Genomic DNA, 16,184 nt, shown 5'->3' with positions numbered 1-16,184 from the left:
CATGACAGGGTAGAGGAAGAGATAAAATAAAAAGAAATCTATGCCTAAGAAAGACAGGGTGAATGAATAAAACGCAGGAACTAGAAAACCAACACTCTTCACCTCCTTAAATTTGATAATACCTATTTTTTAAAAAAGTATAATTAAACACCTCCCTGTGTATTGTGGGAGAGATGTCCCACAAAGATTGAGACACGCAGTAAATCGGAGGTGGGAAGAAGGGAGAGGAGAGGGGAAGGGTCGCTGGGAGAGAGAGCCAATAGCCAGTGAAGCAACCCAGTATGAACACATTAACAGGTTAGTGGCCAGCAACACTGGAAACTTCTGTAAGATAAAAAGAAGAGTTACCTTTTGGTCTTCTCCTTAGCAAATCTCTATTTTAATTGCACGCGTATGTGTGTGTGTATGTGTGTGTGCATGTGTGTGTGTGTGCATGAGTGTGTGTGTCTTGGGGTCAAGGGAGAAAGAGGAGGCACAGAGGAGTTTGGTGCAAGGGGAACAAGGTCAGCCCCCTGAACCATGACAGAGCAGAATGCTTCTTCTACCCTTGGACCTTAGTCCTGGAACCAGGACCCTCATTCCTTCAGATCAAGTCTTGCTGTATAGTCAACTCCAAAAAATTAACAATAATATTGTGGCACTGGCAGGCAATTTTTTTACTTTAAATACAACTTGTTTAAAGTAAGCCATTAACTGGGACTTACAAATATTTATGGCATAGTGGTCATAACTTACTCAACTTGCATTTCAAGGTAAGAAACAGATAAGCAGACTCTGGTGACAGCAAATAGTATTGTTCACGATGGGGTGGCCAGTAATAGAAACACAGGTATAAAGAGTGAAAACACAGATCACCCTTTGTCATCACCCTTTGTCACTGAAGTAACAACAAATAATGCTCTGGAAAAAAAAAAAAACACAACACATTTGCCTCTCCAGTCTTTGTGCAAGAAGTGAATCTGATTCTTGCTTCAGTTCTGAAATCTAGAAACAAAGCGATAAATCAATTAATCCTTATAAACTGCTCCAAGGAGCTTCGTTTTCCTCATGGAGTTAAAAGAAGCCTTGACCGCTACACAAAGAATATGAAATCTCTGCACTCTCTTGCTAACACAAATCTCCAGGAGGTTTAAAGACATTTTTACAGCTTTTATGCCAAGTTTATATTCCCAGATGTTAAAGAATGTGTCGTAGCTCTTAAAAGCACCAAACAAAGCTGGCCGATCATGCTCTTGATAACAATAGTTTATGATTATATCTCAAAGAAAGCAGGAATGAGGCTTGTACACAGTGTTGTTGTTACATGACAACATTGAACAGAAACGAAAACAAGTGGCAAGGCCAAACCAGAATCTTTTGTTCTCTCCTTTGATACTCCTATCTAGAGCCTAAGACATCAAAAGTTATAATCAGATTTTTACCCATCCCTTGGAATAAATGCAGCTAAACGCTTTTAGAGGCTTTGGATTAAGACTAACTCAAAGTAGCACATGTATTCATATTTTCCAAATTTTTATATGTGTAAACAATGTAAAACTGGACCTATAAAGCAAACAGGTAAAGGACAGCAAGAATTTTTAATTAGCATTTCATTATAATACCAATGTGAAAAGAAAGAAGCCAACTATTAATAAGGTACAGATTTCCCACAACTGGGATTTATTCTGAATTCATTTTAAGACCAGAAACCTGTAATCTAAAAACCTCCACTCTACAACAGTTAAAAGTTGAATTAATACTACTTGAAAAGTAGGGATTGAGGTTTTAAGAACAGCTCTGCATACATATACATCATGTAGTTTCTGACTATTAATTTATAATTTTAACTTAGGGCCTAATGCCCACTTATTTCATGATAATGGATTACACACTGGATAGCACATCTATTTGGGATACGAAAAACAGCCTAGAGATTTCAGTCAGGCACATGAGTTCCTTTTCACTTTTCTTTTGTGGTATGTGCATGTCTCAAAACCACAGAAAAGAAAACATATCAAAAAGAAATATACTCGCTAAAATTTAAGGTTACTCCAACAAAAGGGTTAATTAGAGAAACAAATTCTCTCCGACTTTAATAATGGGAATGACACATACTATGTGCCCATAAGTAATTCTCAGGTATCTTTGATCTTCAGCCCCACGCGGTTTCTGTTGCCTACCGTCGCCTAGCCTCTGGGACTCTTTCAGAACTAGACATCTGGCTACTTTGTTGTTTTAGACTAATCTCCTCCCAGGAGAGCTCAAGAAATGACACCAGGAAAGGAGGGTCCTGGCAAGGGAAAAAACATTACAGTATGAGCAGATTTCTTTTCCAGTGGACGAGAGTATCAAAATTGTCTTCAAATTTCTATAGGGGTCTTAGGAGCTCTTCTGCTCTGTGGTTTTATTCTGGCATCATTTAAATGGAATGTATACATTAAATCTTTAAGGCCATCGATCATCTTTAAGAACTCACTGAATGTTGATCATAGAATATAACAATGTGTAGGAGAAAGTTGTAGGGAAAAATACAAATCAGATTAATTCTTCACCCATCTGTTAGGGTTGGGTGATGGCTGATAAAACAAAGATTTTAATTGTCAGCTGAAAGGTTACACTAAAATTGTGGTATAATGTCTCAGATTTGCAAATACAGTTGCATGCCTCTCATTACGCCCGCTCCCTATCCTGCTTCTTCTTTTAACTGAGACTTTTTGAAAGAATCTCAGCTAATAATTTACCAGAAAAGTTTTACTAACGCGTACTTCTATAACGTGCCTCTGAGGAAACAAAGTAAGTGGGAGCAAGAAGTCGCATAAAGCTTTAAAACGAACAGGTTCAGGAAAAAAATGTTATTTTTGAAGCGACAAAGATCACCGATATTTTTCCCAAAGTAACAAATTATCATCAACTTCTTAATATCTTTTTAGGGGTTATTGTTCAATCTCCAAAATCTAGACATTCTGAGAAAGAAAAAAATAATTTACCATTTGTTACACAAATAAAATATAAGCCAAGTGGGATAACTGCCTAATCTGTGAACTTTAACATTATATCCTAAAGTCACACTTTATCTTCTTCCAATACATCAGATAATATATTAAATCAAATGTTACACTAGAATATAACACTCATGTTCTTATACAGAGTGATAGAAAATTCAGCAGATTGCTAAAATACCTAATTCATTTGTCTCATACCTACTGTTAAAAGAAAGTCCTTGTTTTACATTTCAATTATCTTTATAATGTTAAAAACACATAACTATATTGTGACTTCTACCTTATACTGTACTTCATAAGTTAATGATTCCAATAACTTATTTTATCATAACACTGTTAACATCCATTATAATTTCCACTACAGATGGAAATTGTCAGAAGATAAATGTAAGAAAGACAATCTTAGGCAATAATAATTCACTTATAATTAAGTAATTTCTCAAGTAAAGCAAAAGAATTATGTTACAGTGAAATAAGCCAGTCACAAAAAGACGAATATCATATGATTCTACTTATATGAGGTTTCTAGAGCAGTCAAATTCATAGAGACAGAAAATGAGAAAATTGGTCCCCAGGGGCTGAGGGGAGGGAAGAATGGGGAATTACTGTTTAATGGGTATGGAGTTTTACTTTGAAAAGATGAAAAAGTTCTGGTGATGATTACACAACAATGTGATATATTTAATGCCACTGAATTGTACACTACAAAATAGTTTAAATGGTAAATTTTATGTTATATATATTTACTATTTTTTTTAAAATTATATTAGAAACAATATTATGAAAACTCAAAGATAATGAAATTCAGAGATTTTTTAAAATGTCCCTCCTTGACTAAAGATGCATAAAGTTTATGAAAAAAGTATCACCAACCACACTTAAATTTATATTCCTATCATCATCATTCAAGAAATGAAAAAAAAAAGTGCACAAAATCAATCCCAGAACACATTAGCAAAATGGATTCCAGAAAGAATGTTTCCAAAAATCCCCCTAGATGTCTAGAGCTTTGTACTTAATTAGGAATACTGCTGCAGAGTAACAAAACTACTCACTATTAATCTGCTTTTCCAAAAGAATCAAAAGAGGTAGAAAATTAAAAACAACCAGTTAGATGTTTTAGACTACTACACACTATTAAGTTATAAATGAACCCAGGAATTAATTCATCTCTTCAGGCGTCTTCTAAATACCATATTATTTTGAATTATATTCAGTGTAGTTCCAGTGTTAAGTATATTTTATTATATTCTATTATTTGAGAATTATACTCATATATTTTATATTAATTGTGATTAAATTTGGCTGCACACAAAAGAAAATATGCCAAATTATAACAGCTTATGCAAGAGAGGTATCCACTTCTCTTTTACATGAAGAAGCCCACAGGTAGACAACCCAGGGCTGGCAAGGCTGCTCCAGAGTCAAAAGGACCCAGAGGCCTATTCTTGCTGTTCCACTCTCATTAGCAGGCTGTCTCATGGCCTAAGATTGCTCCTCGAGCTCTAGCCATCAAATAACATTCCAGTAAGCAGACAGAGGAAGGAAAGATGATGGCTGTGCCACCCACTTCTAAGGAGATGTCTTGGATGTAATATACAATACTTCCATTTATTTTGCTGTCCAGAATATGGCCACTAGAACACCAGGAAGTCTAGTAAACGCAATGGTTAGCTTGGTAGCTGTGTGCCTAGCTGAAAGTTGGGGATCTGTTTCAAAGATGAAGAGGGAATGGATATTAGAAAGCAACCAGAGGTGTCTGACACATATATTAACCAGGATATATTTAAATGCAATTACTATTGCAAGTAAATAAATGAGTTTTTAAGAAGGGAAAACAAAGTCATTACTATTAGTAGTATCTAATTCATATAATTCAGATAAAAGAGTGAGAGTTATCAATACATCACTATGAAAAAAGTAGGAAATTTAAAATTGAGTCAATTTGGAAAAATAATACCCAATTAAAGAGACATACACAGGGAATCAATTCATTTCCTTGAAACGCAGTGAATTTCTATTATTTCCTTAAGTATGAAATGATCACTTACTAAATAATCAGGCAGACCCTCCCAACAAGTTAATATTCTATGTTGGCTTAGACTGAGTCAATGCAGAGAACAGAGCAAGACTTGAGGTTTGGACTGAAGTTAATAATTTTCTACGACCCAACCCCCATTCCTTGCTGCGGGGGGTAAAAAAAAAAAAAACCTGTAGGAAAAAAGAAGCAAAGAAGTGAACCAAACCAATTCTCTGTAAGGCCTGTCACCCAGACCAGACTCATGCAGAAAGACATTTAAGGAGATTATATGATTTGATTCTCAGAGTTACGGTTACAGCCCAGGTTCCCCTCAGCTGGCCATCATCACCTTGACTCCTGCAATTTCCAACATTCACATAAAGCTGCAGAGATTCATTTTGAAGAGACTTTGGAAGCAGCACTTTAAAGAGTAGGTAACCACCTAAAAGTCCCAAAGGCGTATGACAGCAGCAGCATGGGCCCGCGGTCAGAGCAAGAGAGGATAACACATTCAGGAGAAGCTTCCTAACACCTTGGCGCTGAGGGCAGAATGCCTCAGAGCTGGCTCGAGGGTAAGCCTCTGTCCCAGAGACCTCCAGAGACGATTACTGTCGGAGCAGACTGACCACACTGACTTCTCTGGAAGAGGACACAGTGCCAGGAACACACACACTTTTGTCATTGTAAGGCCAGGTGCAGGATTTGGAAACCTAAGAGGATGGCCCACTGTGGGCTGAGAAAAGCTATGCCCAGAGGAAAAGACTACACAATGACGAGATGATGGTGAGGACACTGACAACAATGAGGTCCAGAGGATCGTGCAGGGACCTACTAAAGAGTCAAGCTTGGTTAAGACCTGGTTCATGGAAGAACTAAAATTCATCAGAAGAGCGAGGGAGGGATGATGATGGAGGAAAAAGAAGAGAAGGACAAGAAAGAGAAAAAGAGACGCTCCAAAAATAAAGGCATCAATTTTAAAAATACAAAGATAAAAAATAAAGCTTTAAAAAATCGAGTATTCTCTCTTCCCAGCCTTATGAGGCGAAGGAAATGTGTGAAGCAACTTAGGCAAGGAAGAGAGAAAATGTTTTTTCAGGTATCATGAGGAAACTGTGGTGTTCTAAACCAAGGTGGAAAAGATCACATTTAACTCTTAACCCCAAAAGTAGTAACACCATATTCAGCAAGACAATTCAATATTTAACTAGAAACTGTAGGTCATTCAAACAAGCTGCCTAGAGAACAATGATTAAATTATCAACAATTACCTATATTCAACAAACCTTCCAACCACAAATTTTTTAAAAGCCAGTTGTCTAATAGCAATAACATAATTGTATAATGTTGTATAATTTGCGAAGCATGTTCACATACATTAATTGAATCATAACAGTAAACAACATATATCTATTGCCAGGAACTATTTTATATAACTTAATCAATGGTGTGTATACATATATATATATATATATATATATATATATATATATATATATATATATATATATATGGAGGAAAGTTGATATATACTAATAGGGTTTCTAACATTGAAGTTAATTTTTTCTCTTTAAGCAAGTGACATTTAAAGAGAAAGCATGGTGTCTCACAGCTTCAGATACCAAAATAACATCTGCCTGAAAGGGATGTATTTGCTGCTGTGTTCCTGGGTGGGACTGGCTTCTTGGTGGTAGAGTTCGGATCTATGGTACCAAAACAAATTCAAGACAAAAGGTCCCTCATTTTTGAGGTGTAGTAGGAAACCTCAACTTTGCTTTCACTTTCTCATCCTGAAGGGAATGAAAGTTGCTCAGATGGATATGGAGAATGTCCAGTGGCTAGGGCAATGCTGATCTTTTCTTTTAATGCTACAACTGCCGTGATATATGACACACAGGCTTGGCATACCTGAGCCCTTGACCCGCCCACACAACCTAAGCGTTTGGTCATTCCATTCATATTTTACATCTATGGGGCACAGCAAAGTTATAATTCTGTCACCAACTCAATGTAAGGAAGCAACATTTACAGCCAAATTGTCAGCCACAATGTATGGCTTCCTCGACCAGCCTGCACTCCTTGCTCCCACATGCAGGTAAGTATGTTGCATTGACCAGGCCACTGGGACAGGGTTTGAGAGCAGCACCCCTTCCATCAGACCCATTCTCTTGGATATTCCAACCAGTTTGTTATCTTAACCCCACTGGGGAGGCCTCTCAAAAAAATGCCCTAACCACTGGGAAAGAACCTGAAAGCCTATCACTTCCAAGAACCAACAACTACAAAAATCAGGAATATAAAATACCAGTCCTATCTACTTCACATCATCGTTGGGACGTTAAAAAGAGAAAATACAGGTAAAAGCGTTTCATGAGCTACGTAAATTAATTTAAGATGTATTTATCACAATAGATGACCTAAAGAAGTAGTTTCATATACATTTTAATTCTATATATACTGAAACTTCCAAAGAGAAATCATTATTTATTTTAAATAAGGAAAAGAAAGTTTACCTCATTATTCATTCAAAAGAATCAAGTATCTACTAATGTCTTCTAATGTCAAAATAATTTTTCCTACATGAGATATTTACTTGGTTAGAGAGTTTAAGATCATCCATAATTAAAGTAAAAAGAAAACAGACTAAAGGTCCCATTTAGCTACTAAAATGTCTGTGTATGTTTTTCATCACTTATTAGGTTTGAAAATGCAAGCTCAAATTTATAGAAGTCCTTTGTTTCCTTCCAGGCCAAATCAACCATATAAAAGTCTTTTATTTCCTTCCAGGCATTATGTCAGCCATTTTGTAGGTTGCCACCATGTAAATGGCTGTGGCTGCTGATGCTTAGACAAAGCAGAAGAGTTGTGAATAATCGAGAGAAGTAAAAATATTACTAGAGACAGCAAAGTATGTATCTTAATTTTTCTATAAAATTTTACGATTTTTCTATAAAAGTTTATTTAACATGGGAAAAGTAAAACTGGATACGAATTACTTACTGCCTTAATGAACATATTTAAATCGAGACACTGATAGGGCCAGATTTAAATAAATTCCTTCAAAAATATTAATGTATTCAAATATATTTACTGTGTCCCAATAGATGCCAAATACTCACTAGACACAGAGGATACAACTGTGAATAAGAGAGATACTCCCTGCCGCTAACGAAAGCCTGAGACACGTGGGCATTTACAATGCTGTGTGTGACGGGTGCCTTGACGGAGTGAATACCACAGGGCCCTGGTGCAAGACGGCGAAGCCTCCGAAGTGAGGCCTGCAGTCAAACAGAACAATCAGTACCTGCACAACTTCTTAGGGACCATTGTAACCTAACTACTGCCTTTTTGATCTGTTCCTAGGTCAACCTTTATTTTTCTCATCTAGGTAGTTTGGGCACTAAGCCACGTGTAGGTGGAGAGTTTTAGCATCACCTGTCCTACCTGCAGTGTTGAGGGCAGGCTGGGAGCACAGGCGTTGACAGCAGAGTGCCTGGTGTTACATGCCAGTCCTTCCTCTTCTTTGCTATATAACCCTGAACTAGTTTCCTAATCTCTATTTGTGTCAGTTTTCTCATCTATAAAATGAGGATAATAATTATACCTATCTCAAAATGCTGTTATAAAGATTAAAGGAATTAATATACGTAAGGCACTGAGGATAAAGACTGACACAGATCATGCTCTATAAAAGCACTTGCTATTCTTATTATTTTGATGGCAAGCACATACTGTGTGATCACAGTCATCTCGTACTGTGTGGGTTAGCAGTTAGCTAAATCCACTTAGGGGAGAGGAATTGTCCACGAAGTGAAGAGTACTTCCCAGAATTGTGAATTGTTGCAGTTCTGAGTCATTCCATCGTCCTGCTGTGCCCTTTTTTCCCTTCTAGGTCAGAAACTAGGAAAGTACAGAAAAATGCTAGCATTTCTTCACATTTCTAAGAAGCTTTGTAAAACCTGAGGTTTGGCTTCTCCCAACAGGTAAAAGGCTCTTTTATTTAGCAAACAAGCTTCTGACTCAATTAACTTCTTTTCTCTTTCTCTATCGATAATCAATCTATAATGAATTGGGCCTAAGGTTGTAAAACTTCATCAACCACAGGCAAACTGTTTCTTAAATAAGCTCTTTTTTTTTTTAACCTCAGAAGTATTTCAAATGCAATTGGAAAATTTACAAAACTTTAAAGAGCCACATAATTCCTCCAACAAAAATTTTATTTTTGGCTATCTACAAAAAGATAATATCAAACCAACAGAATTTACGTCTCTCTTTATAGACTACTTGAGCATGGAACATCCTGTTTTAATTTTAATGCCAACTTTCATTTTTCATATGAAAATGTGACTATGTAAGCCACCTTTAAGAGCAAGTTTGCAAACTTAAACAGCAGAACAGTTGGAAACTAAAACTGTCGAGAAACTAGAAATATCAAACTTTGGAGAAGGAAAAGAATAAATGCATGCTAACGACTCCATGCACAAATGCAAAGAGTATTTATGATGGCCTACAAGGATTTAATGTAAATGTAAGTGAGAGTTAAGGCATATCGGTCCCCACTGTCCCTGAGAAGGGAAGGCCACAAAAGTCGAGAGCATTTTTCATGAGCTAACTCACTATGCACTTTAAAAAAGATTAGTATATGTGGATGAAAAAGGGCCACATATTAAACCTGACAAATTCAGGGGAGGCCTGCATGGTGGGCCTTACAAATGCAGAGGCCGAAGGTAACCACATACAATGGTCTGAACATAGAAATTCCTAACTAAAAGTGAGTCACGGAGGGTAGTCACGTCTTAGGGCTGTAGCTTCCTTGACAAATGTCCACCTTCACCATAAGCGAGGCTATTGTCCTTTTACATCTAAGATAACATACCTTTGAAATGTCAGCGTAATCTTGCCCAGCCCATCACTGCACAACCACAGGCACCAGAGCACAAGGCCAACAACCTCTCGTTTATCTGGCTCCCCAGGTACCATATCTGTGTGCTTTAAGTGTTATTAACGCTCCTGTGCCCAACAATGGAAAAGAAGTATGTGTTTCTCTATTTTGTCTTTTTATCTAATCTCAAAGATTTCTCTGCTTTGCTTTTTCCCTCCCCCTTAATCTACCACCAATGGATTTTATGTATCCCTCTTTGTCTCCTCCTTTTATTCTAAAGTATAAAATAAGCTGCAAAATTGCCATTCTCTGGAGCGTTTTTCTCAATCCATTGAGACTTTGTTTCCTGGCAATTGTCAGTTTGGCTCAAATAAACTCATAAAATTCTCTACAGGTTTGGATGTTTCTTACGTCGACATATGTATAAATATATAAATATGCTTTATGTCACATAGGTAACTTCTCAGACTATTTTCCAGAATTAAACTGTCATGGTATGCCTGTTTGGGAAAGTATACCATTTTCAAACCGGTGTAAACTCAATGTAATCGTAATTAGATGGAAGCTTTGTAATAACACTGTCTCTGAGTGCATATCTGAAGGATCATTAAATGAGAAACACTATAGAGCATAAACTCCATATATTTCCCACAATAATCTCTCTTAACAGGATCTACAATGTACTTGCATCAATGAGAAAATATGTCTAATTCAGACAGAACATTGTTCAATTCTATCCCACTTTATTCTGGCACAGTAAATTACGAAAAGATCCTTGAAAGAGAGATTGAGGACGTACAGTTATGGAAATTACTGCAATGTAAGTGACTTAATCACTGTTCTTAACTCTGTTGGGATCATTATACAACTGAAAAAACTGGAGTCATCCTCTAGTTTCCCAAATTCTCTGCCATTTTTATTACGGATACTCTTGCATTGCATTAAAGAGATACAAAGAAAAGCAGTTCCTGCAAAGAAAATTCAAAAATTGACTGGAGGGCCAAATACGTACAAAAATACCTGGTTAAGGGTGAGTGTCACAACAGAGGTACCAAAAAAGTATTCTATTGTGGAAGGAAGAAAAGGTTGATTCTGACCAGGCATCTGCAAAGGCTTCTCGAGAGGAAAATGATGTTTGAGCTGGGCCTTGACTAATGGGCAGGACTTCAACCAGTCGATACTGAGGGATGAGGGGGTCGCCATTATAGGAGCAGACTGGCCAAGTGAGCTGACCACAAGCAACAAAAGAAGTTATCAGGAACACAAAGTTCTCAAAGTGCTCTGAGAGCCAAGACCAAAGGAATCGTCTCCAAGTAACAGGATGCCAGGAATCCCCCTGAGAACAGACCAGAGACCAAGAGTTTGTCCAGAAGATCAGAGGAGCTGACTCAAGGGGGACTATGGATGGTGATTTCCACTACAGGGTAGGGTAGTGTTTTTCAACCTATAGTTCACAAAATCAATTTAGGGAATGCTGATTGGCATTTGTGTTATTGTTGTTCCAAAATGAAAGAGAGAGAAGAAAAAGGAAGGGAAGAAAAGGAGAAAGGAGGGCAAGGTGGAGTGAGAAGGGGAGAAGGGAAGACAGGAGAGGAGAGAGTGAATTACGCAAAGAGTAACTGTACTTTGGAAACTTTTCAGTTTCTATCTGTGGGTTGTGTTTTAAAAAAAATGCAAAGCACTCATTTAGAAGGCCCTTCAAGTCCAATATCTTGGCACTTGATTAGAATGCAGCTCAGTCCCACTCCATATATTCAGACCGTTATTTTAGATCCAAGTATCCTTGGGCATGAATAATCTGCTTGAAAAATCTTATTGCACCAAGCAGGTGTTCTCATTGGATACTTCGAAGACACAGCCTGATGTCTTCATAAAGCAAGTAAAGTTTTAAAAGCCAAGTATTCTCAGATTTAACTTACTGATATTTCTATAACTCTATGGTATAGTAAATTACTGTGAATAAGTCTTCTGTTTTCAATAGTAACAATTTTGTAAATACAAACAAATACATGTGTAACCGGCCTGTAGTCAATACACAGATAAGCCACCAGACCTAAAATAAGTACATGCCCAGAATTTGGAAATAAACATAAAAATAATCAAATTCTCTATAATAAGATACAAATATGAACATCAGTTACATAAGATTAAGAGAAAAGTTATGTGTGTTATTTAGACTCATGTTTCTTCAAAATCACTAAAAGACCCAGAGTGCCTCTCTAAAAAAAAGTCTAATATTTAAAATGTAACTAATTGAACTAAATTGAATTATCGAAATCTGTTTTAGATGAGTCATAATATATGCAGACATCTGATATTAAAAGGGAATTAGACAATAACAAAATTTCAATATCTATGGAGAACTGTTCAATGGTACCTGCTTTTGTGGTTTGTTTTTATTTAATTTTTTGTGGGATAGAACTGGAGTGGTTTCCCAGTCTTCACAGTTTAGAGGAAACATCCTGAAAATCCTTTATCTGGTTCGAAATCCCCAAAGCAATCTTTCCATTACTAATTTGCCCTTTAGCTTCCAGAAGGAGTAATCTTGGTTATCTGAAATTTCTGTACAAAGATATTGAGGACCTCTAACACAAACCAATAAACTGAGATTCGCCAATTTATTATATTTATTTAAAAAGCCACCATCTTGTAAATTTAGACACCAACTACCTTATATAATTTACTGTTTATGTTTTATATTTTTACTAAACTGAAAATTCTATGAAGGAACTATCCATAGCAAGCTATAGCAAGTGCTCAACATATATTTCCAGGTAAACGAATAAAGAGAGTGAGTGAGTGAACTCAGAAGATCAAATTCTTGAGAAAGCAGTGATGATGACTCAGAAAACCAGGTGATTCCATCAGTGGCAAACCTCGGCAATGATGAGGATGCTGATGCTTGCTTGATATGTTCTCGCACAATTTACAGGACTTCTGCATGAGATTGCATGAGATCCCTGTGAGCAATCTTGTGAAATAAGGACGCAAATACCATTGTCCCGAGGAAGACAAAACCAAGGCTCAGTGGTCCAGGACCAACCTGGTGACCACTCAGACCACCAAGTGAGTACTGGTCAAAGCAGACATGGAGCACCTGCTCTGATTCCTTGGCAGGTGTATCCTTGCTAAGGGTCAGCTGGCCTGGCAGTAAGAGTGGTGATCTCGTGCCACAGCATGTTAAGTGGGTGTTGTTTAAACACTTCTCGCCCAAAATCAGGACTGGTCCTTATGTCTGAGGCAGAGCTGGACCCCGAGGTAGGGGTCAAATGACTTCAACTATAGAGAGAAAAAGGACTCAGAAACAGGAATTCAGCAATACTAAACCAGGTGTTTGAAGATCAAGACCTTAGAAGACACTCGCATTGAGATGGGAGAGGAATTAGACAGGAAGAAAAGGAGTGATGAGAGATGGAGGAAGAAAACTAGGAGAGGAAAGGGTCAGGGAAGCAACAGGACTTTGGAGGCGGGTAACCACAGTGTCAAAGGCTGCAATTAGGTCATGGAGGATGAGAACTGAGAATCAGCCACTGGATTAGCTGAACAGAAATCCCTGCCAACCACTAAGAAGACTCTTTTGGTTAAAGAGATAGAAATGAAAGACAATCTGAGAGGCATTAAGAGGCTAAATGAGAGAATTCGAAATAATATACAAAAGTCTTGGGAAATCTAAGTATGTTTCATGCAAGTTTTATAGCAGTTTAAAACAAACACAGTCAACTCTTTCTAGTTATCCTGAGAATGCTAATCCAATCCAAAAGATGATACTGAAGTTAAAAGGTAGGTATGGAAGAGTAGGGACATGGACTGTCTTGCTGCTGCTGCTGCTGCTCTTACTTTCGCTCTTTCATCTGTCAATGAAAAAGAAACTTGTCATTTCCCAGACAGCACTGGAGGCTGGATGGTAAAAAGTGTACCTCTGCCAGCTTGCCAGAGGGCTCAATGCTGCCAGCCTTTTTCACACAGACGATTCCTCCAAGATGCCACTAAACTTCCACTGCAAGCAAAAGCAGTAACCCACCCCATTTAGCAGAAGAGAAAGGTAAGGCACAGAAAGGCTAAGTGATTCCTGAGGCTGAGACAAGTGACTGACAGATGGGATTTCCATCTCACTTCCAGTTCTCTCTCTGCTCATCAGATCTACTCCAAATGCCTTTATAAATGTTTCAATGACTTTTATCTTCATGCATTGGATTAGCAAGATCAACTCCCCACTGATAATGCAAAATAACCCTGAAATGTTTCAGGCCCCCGCCCTCACCCTCCCCATAAGCCAGAAATTGAACTTTGGTCTCCGTTTGGACTGTGATGGTCTTGATCTTTCACCTGTAGCAAAAATCCTCATAGCAATATCTTTAAAGTTAGTAATGAGTGCTTCATTTGCTTTCCAAGCAGACAGGAACCCTCTTTTAAATACACTCAGAGAGCCATGACCTTCGTCTATGACTTACAGAGTTCACCACATGTAATAATTTTCTTTGCACAGGAGACATTCTTAAATTGTCTTTGAAGAAATTTGGACACTAACCCCATTGATGAAATTAAACACACACACACACACACACACACACACTTTTAATTTGTTACTTTTCTACCATATCTGAAATCAAAAGTTTTTCTTTAAAATGTAGCTGGAATTCTACACTACTATCAAAGGGTTCTAAAATCCTTCAACCTGCTAACTAAAATATAATCAAAATGCCAGCTAAATATGTTCACATTAAAAGAAGCACATTGTCTTATCCCCAGACTAGAAGAGAGCACAGCCTTATGCCTACAAGAAGCGAACACAGCGCAGATCCTTAAACTGAAGTTCTGGCTTGTCCCACACAGCTGGTGGGGCTGAACTCACTTGGGGTGCATTTTGATTTTTTCCATGCAAAAAAAAGAAAATAATAATTTGATGATATGGGTCAATACAAAGCTATTCCACTCTGTTTTGCTTATTTTTGTGAGGTTTGTAACATGAAATAGAGATTTTGATAGTGTAATGTCACACTGAATGTGGGCTTCCTGAAGGCAGGCACCAAATCGTGTTACCCTTTCTATTCCCGCTAGCAGAAAATAGCGTCTACATAAAGTAGACGTTGAACTACTAGTTGAATATTACACTCTAATTTTAAAGCTGGATGGTGGGCACAGTGGTGTTTATTATTATGCTTTAAACTATGTGTATATATGTGTGAGTTTTACCTTTCGTAGATCTGATATTTCTTAATTTTAAAAAGGAAAATCCTGAAGCCCATCCATCACATATTCTAATTCAACAGGTTGGTAGAGATACGGATTTTTTTTTCCCTAATCACCCCAAGTAATGCTAGCGTGGGTGATCTATGGAATTCACTTTGAGAAAGAAAAAAGATAAACAAACCAACGTAATAACAGGCCTGCAATCAATACACTGTGATTAGTGGTGAAAGTGCCTTATTTTCATGGTTCAAATTACTGGGCTCGGCTTTAAACATAGATAATATAGTTTAGCATAAAATACTACTCAGATCTGACTGAAAACAACTTTTAAACTTGCCTTGACTTTTATCTGTTACAATTTTTAATGCCTTTATTTTCTTTTTCTTTTTTCTTTCAGATATTTGAAGGCAGAAGAAATCCTTAATTATATTTTTCTCCTACCTGGTTTCATGCCCAGACTCACAAAATTTTACAAAGTTATATAGCTTTCTAACTTTACTCAAGAATTAATATTAACTTCACATTTTTAGGCAATGACTTTTAGCTGAATCCTTCCCTATGTAAGCTTGCAAAAAAAGAAATACTGAGGTTAAATAAGACAGTGCATCTTTTCCCAAACCCTAACATTCTTACTTTTTCGTTAAATATCAGCTGAAGTGATAGAGATATGAAATGTCTCTATAACAACAGCATGAAAACGACATAACTTTCTCTCTAAACTCAGAAAAATAATTTTCCAGTTTCTTAAAAAAGAACCTTCTTTTATAAAAGGAATTCCTGTGGTAGTTACTACAAGGAAGAAGTTAATTGAATTTAAATACAGCAATTACCTTAGCAAGTCCCATAAGGTTTAAAATCTTTGTAAGGTTTTTGGGAAAACATTATATTTTTTACATTTGCAAGAGAAATTTAAACCAAACCAATGCAAAGAGTTTTAATCAAAGAGTAAGTGTTTATCCTATATTTCCTATGTTAGAATAAAATAGAAAATATTTTGATCTATCTTCTTTCTTACATTTGGAAATAAAATTAGGGTTCGCCAAGTTTTATTACTTTTTCTATTATTTAAAAAAGGAACTAAAACTACATTCACGCGCACACACACACACACACA

The 16,184-nt window shown here is 37.0% G+C and overlaps 1 protein-coding gene across 9 annotated transcripts in view; it reads right to left on the bottom strand.

Moving 5' to 3' along the window:
- Positions 1-16,184, bottom strand: part of SLC10A7 (solute carrier family 10 member 7) — a 198,981-nt gene that overhangs the window by 162,405 nt on the left and 20,392 nt on the right. Inside the window, exon 5 of one of the 9 annotated variants that reach the window (XM_039876016.1) lies at positions 844-900. The exons of 7 other annotated variants lie outside the window; for them this stretch is intronic. In XM_039876016.1, coding sequence (XP_039731950.1) covers positions 865-900 — 36 coding nt within the window. In that variant the 3' untranslated portion in view covers positions 844-864. Of the gene's footprint in view, positions 1-843; positions 901-10,606; positions 13,732-16,184 lie in introns of those variants that run through there. One more of the 9 variants, XM_039876017.1, reaches the window with a different exon arrangement.

Source organism: Pteropus medius, unplaced genomic scaffold (genome assembly GCF_902729225.1).
Source record: "Pteropus medius unplaced genomic scaffold, Ma_sr-lr_union100, whole genome shotgun sequence".
Taxonomy (NCBI): domain Eukaryota; kingdom Metazoa; phylum Chordata; class Mammalia; order Chiroptera; family Pteropodidae; genus Pteropus; species Pteropus medius.
Note: the sequence above shows the minus strand (reverse complement) of the source record. Positions and strands in the feature narration are given on the sequence as shown.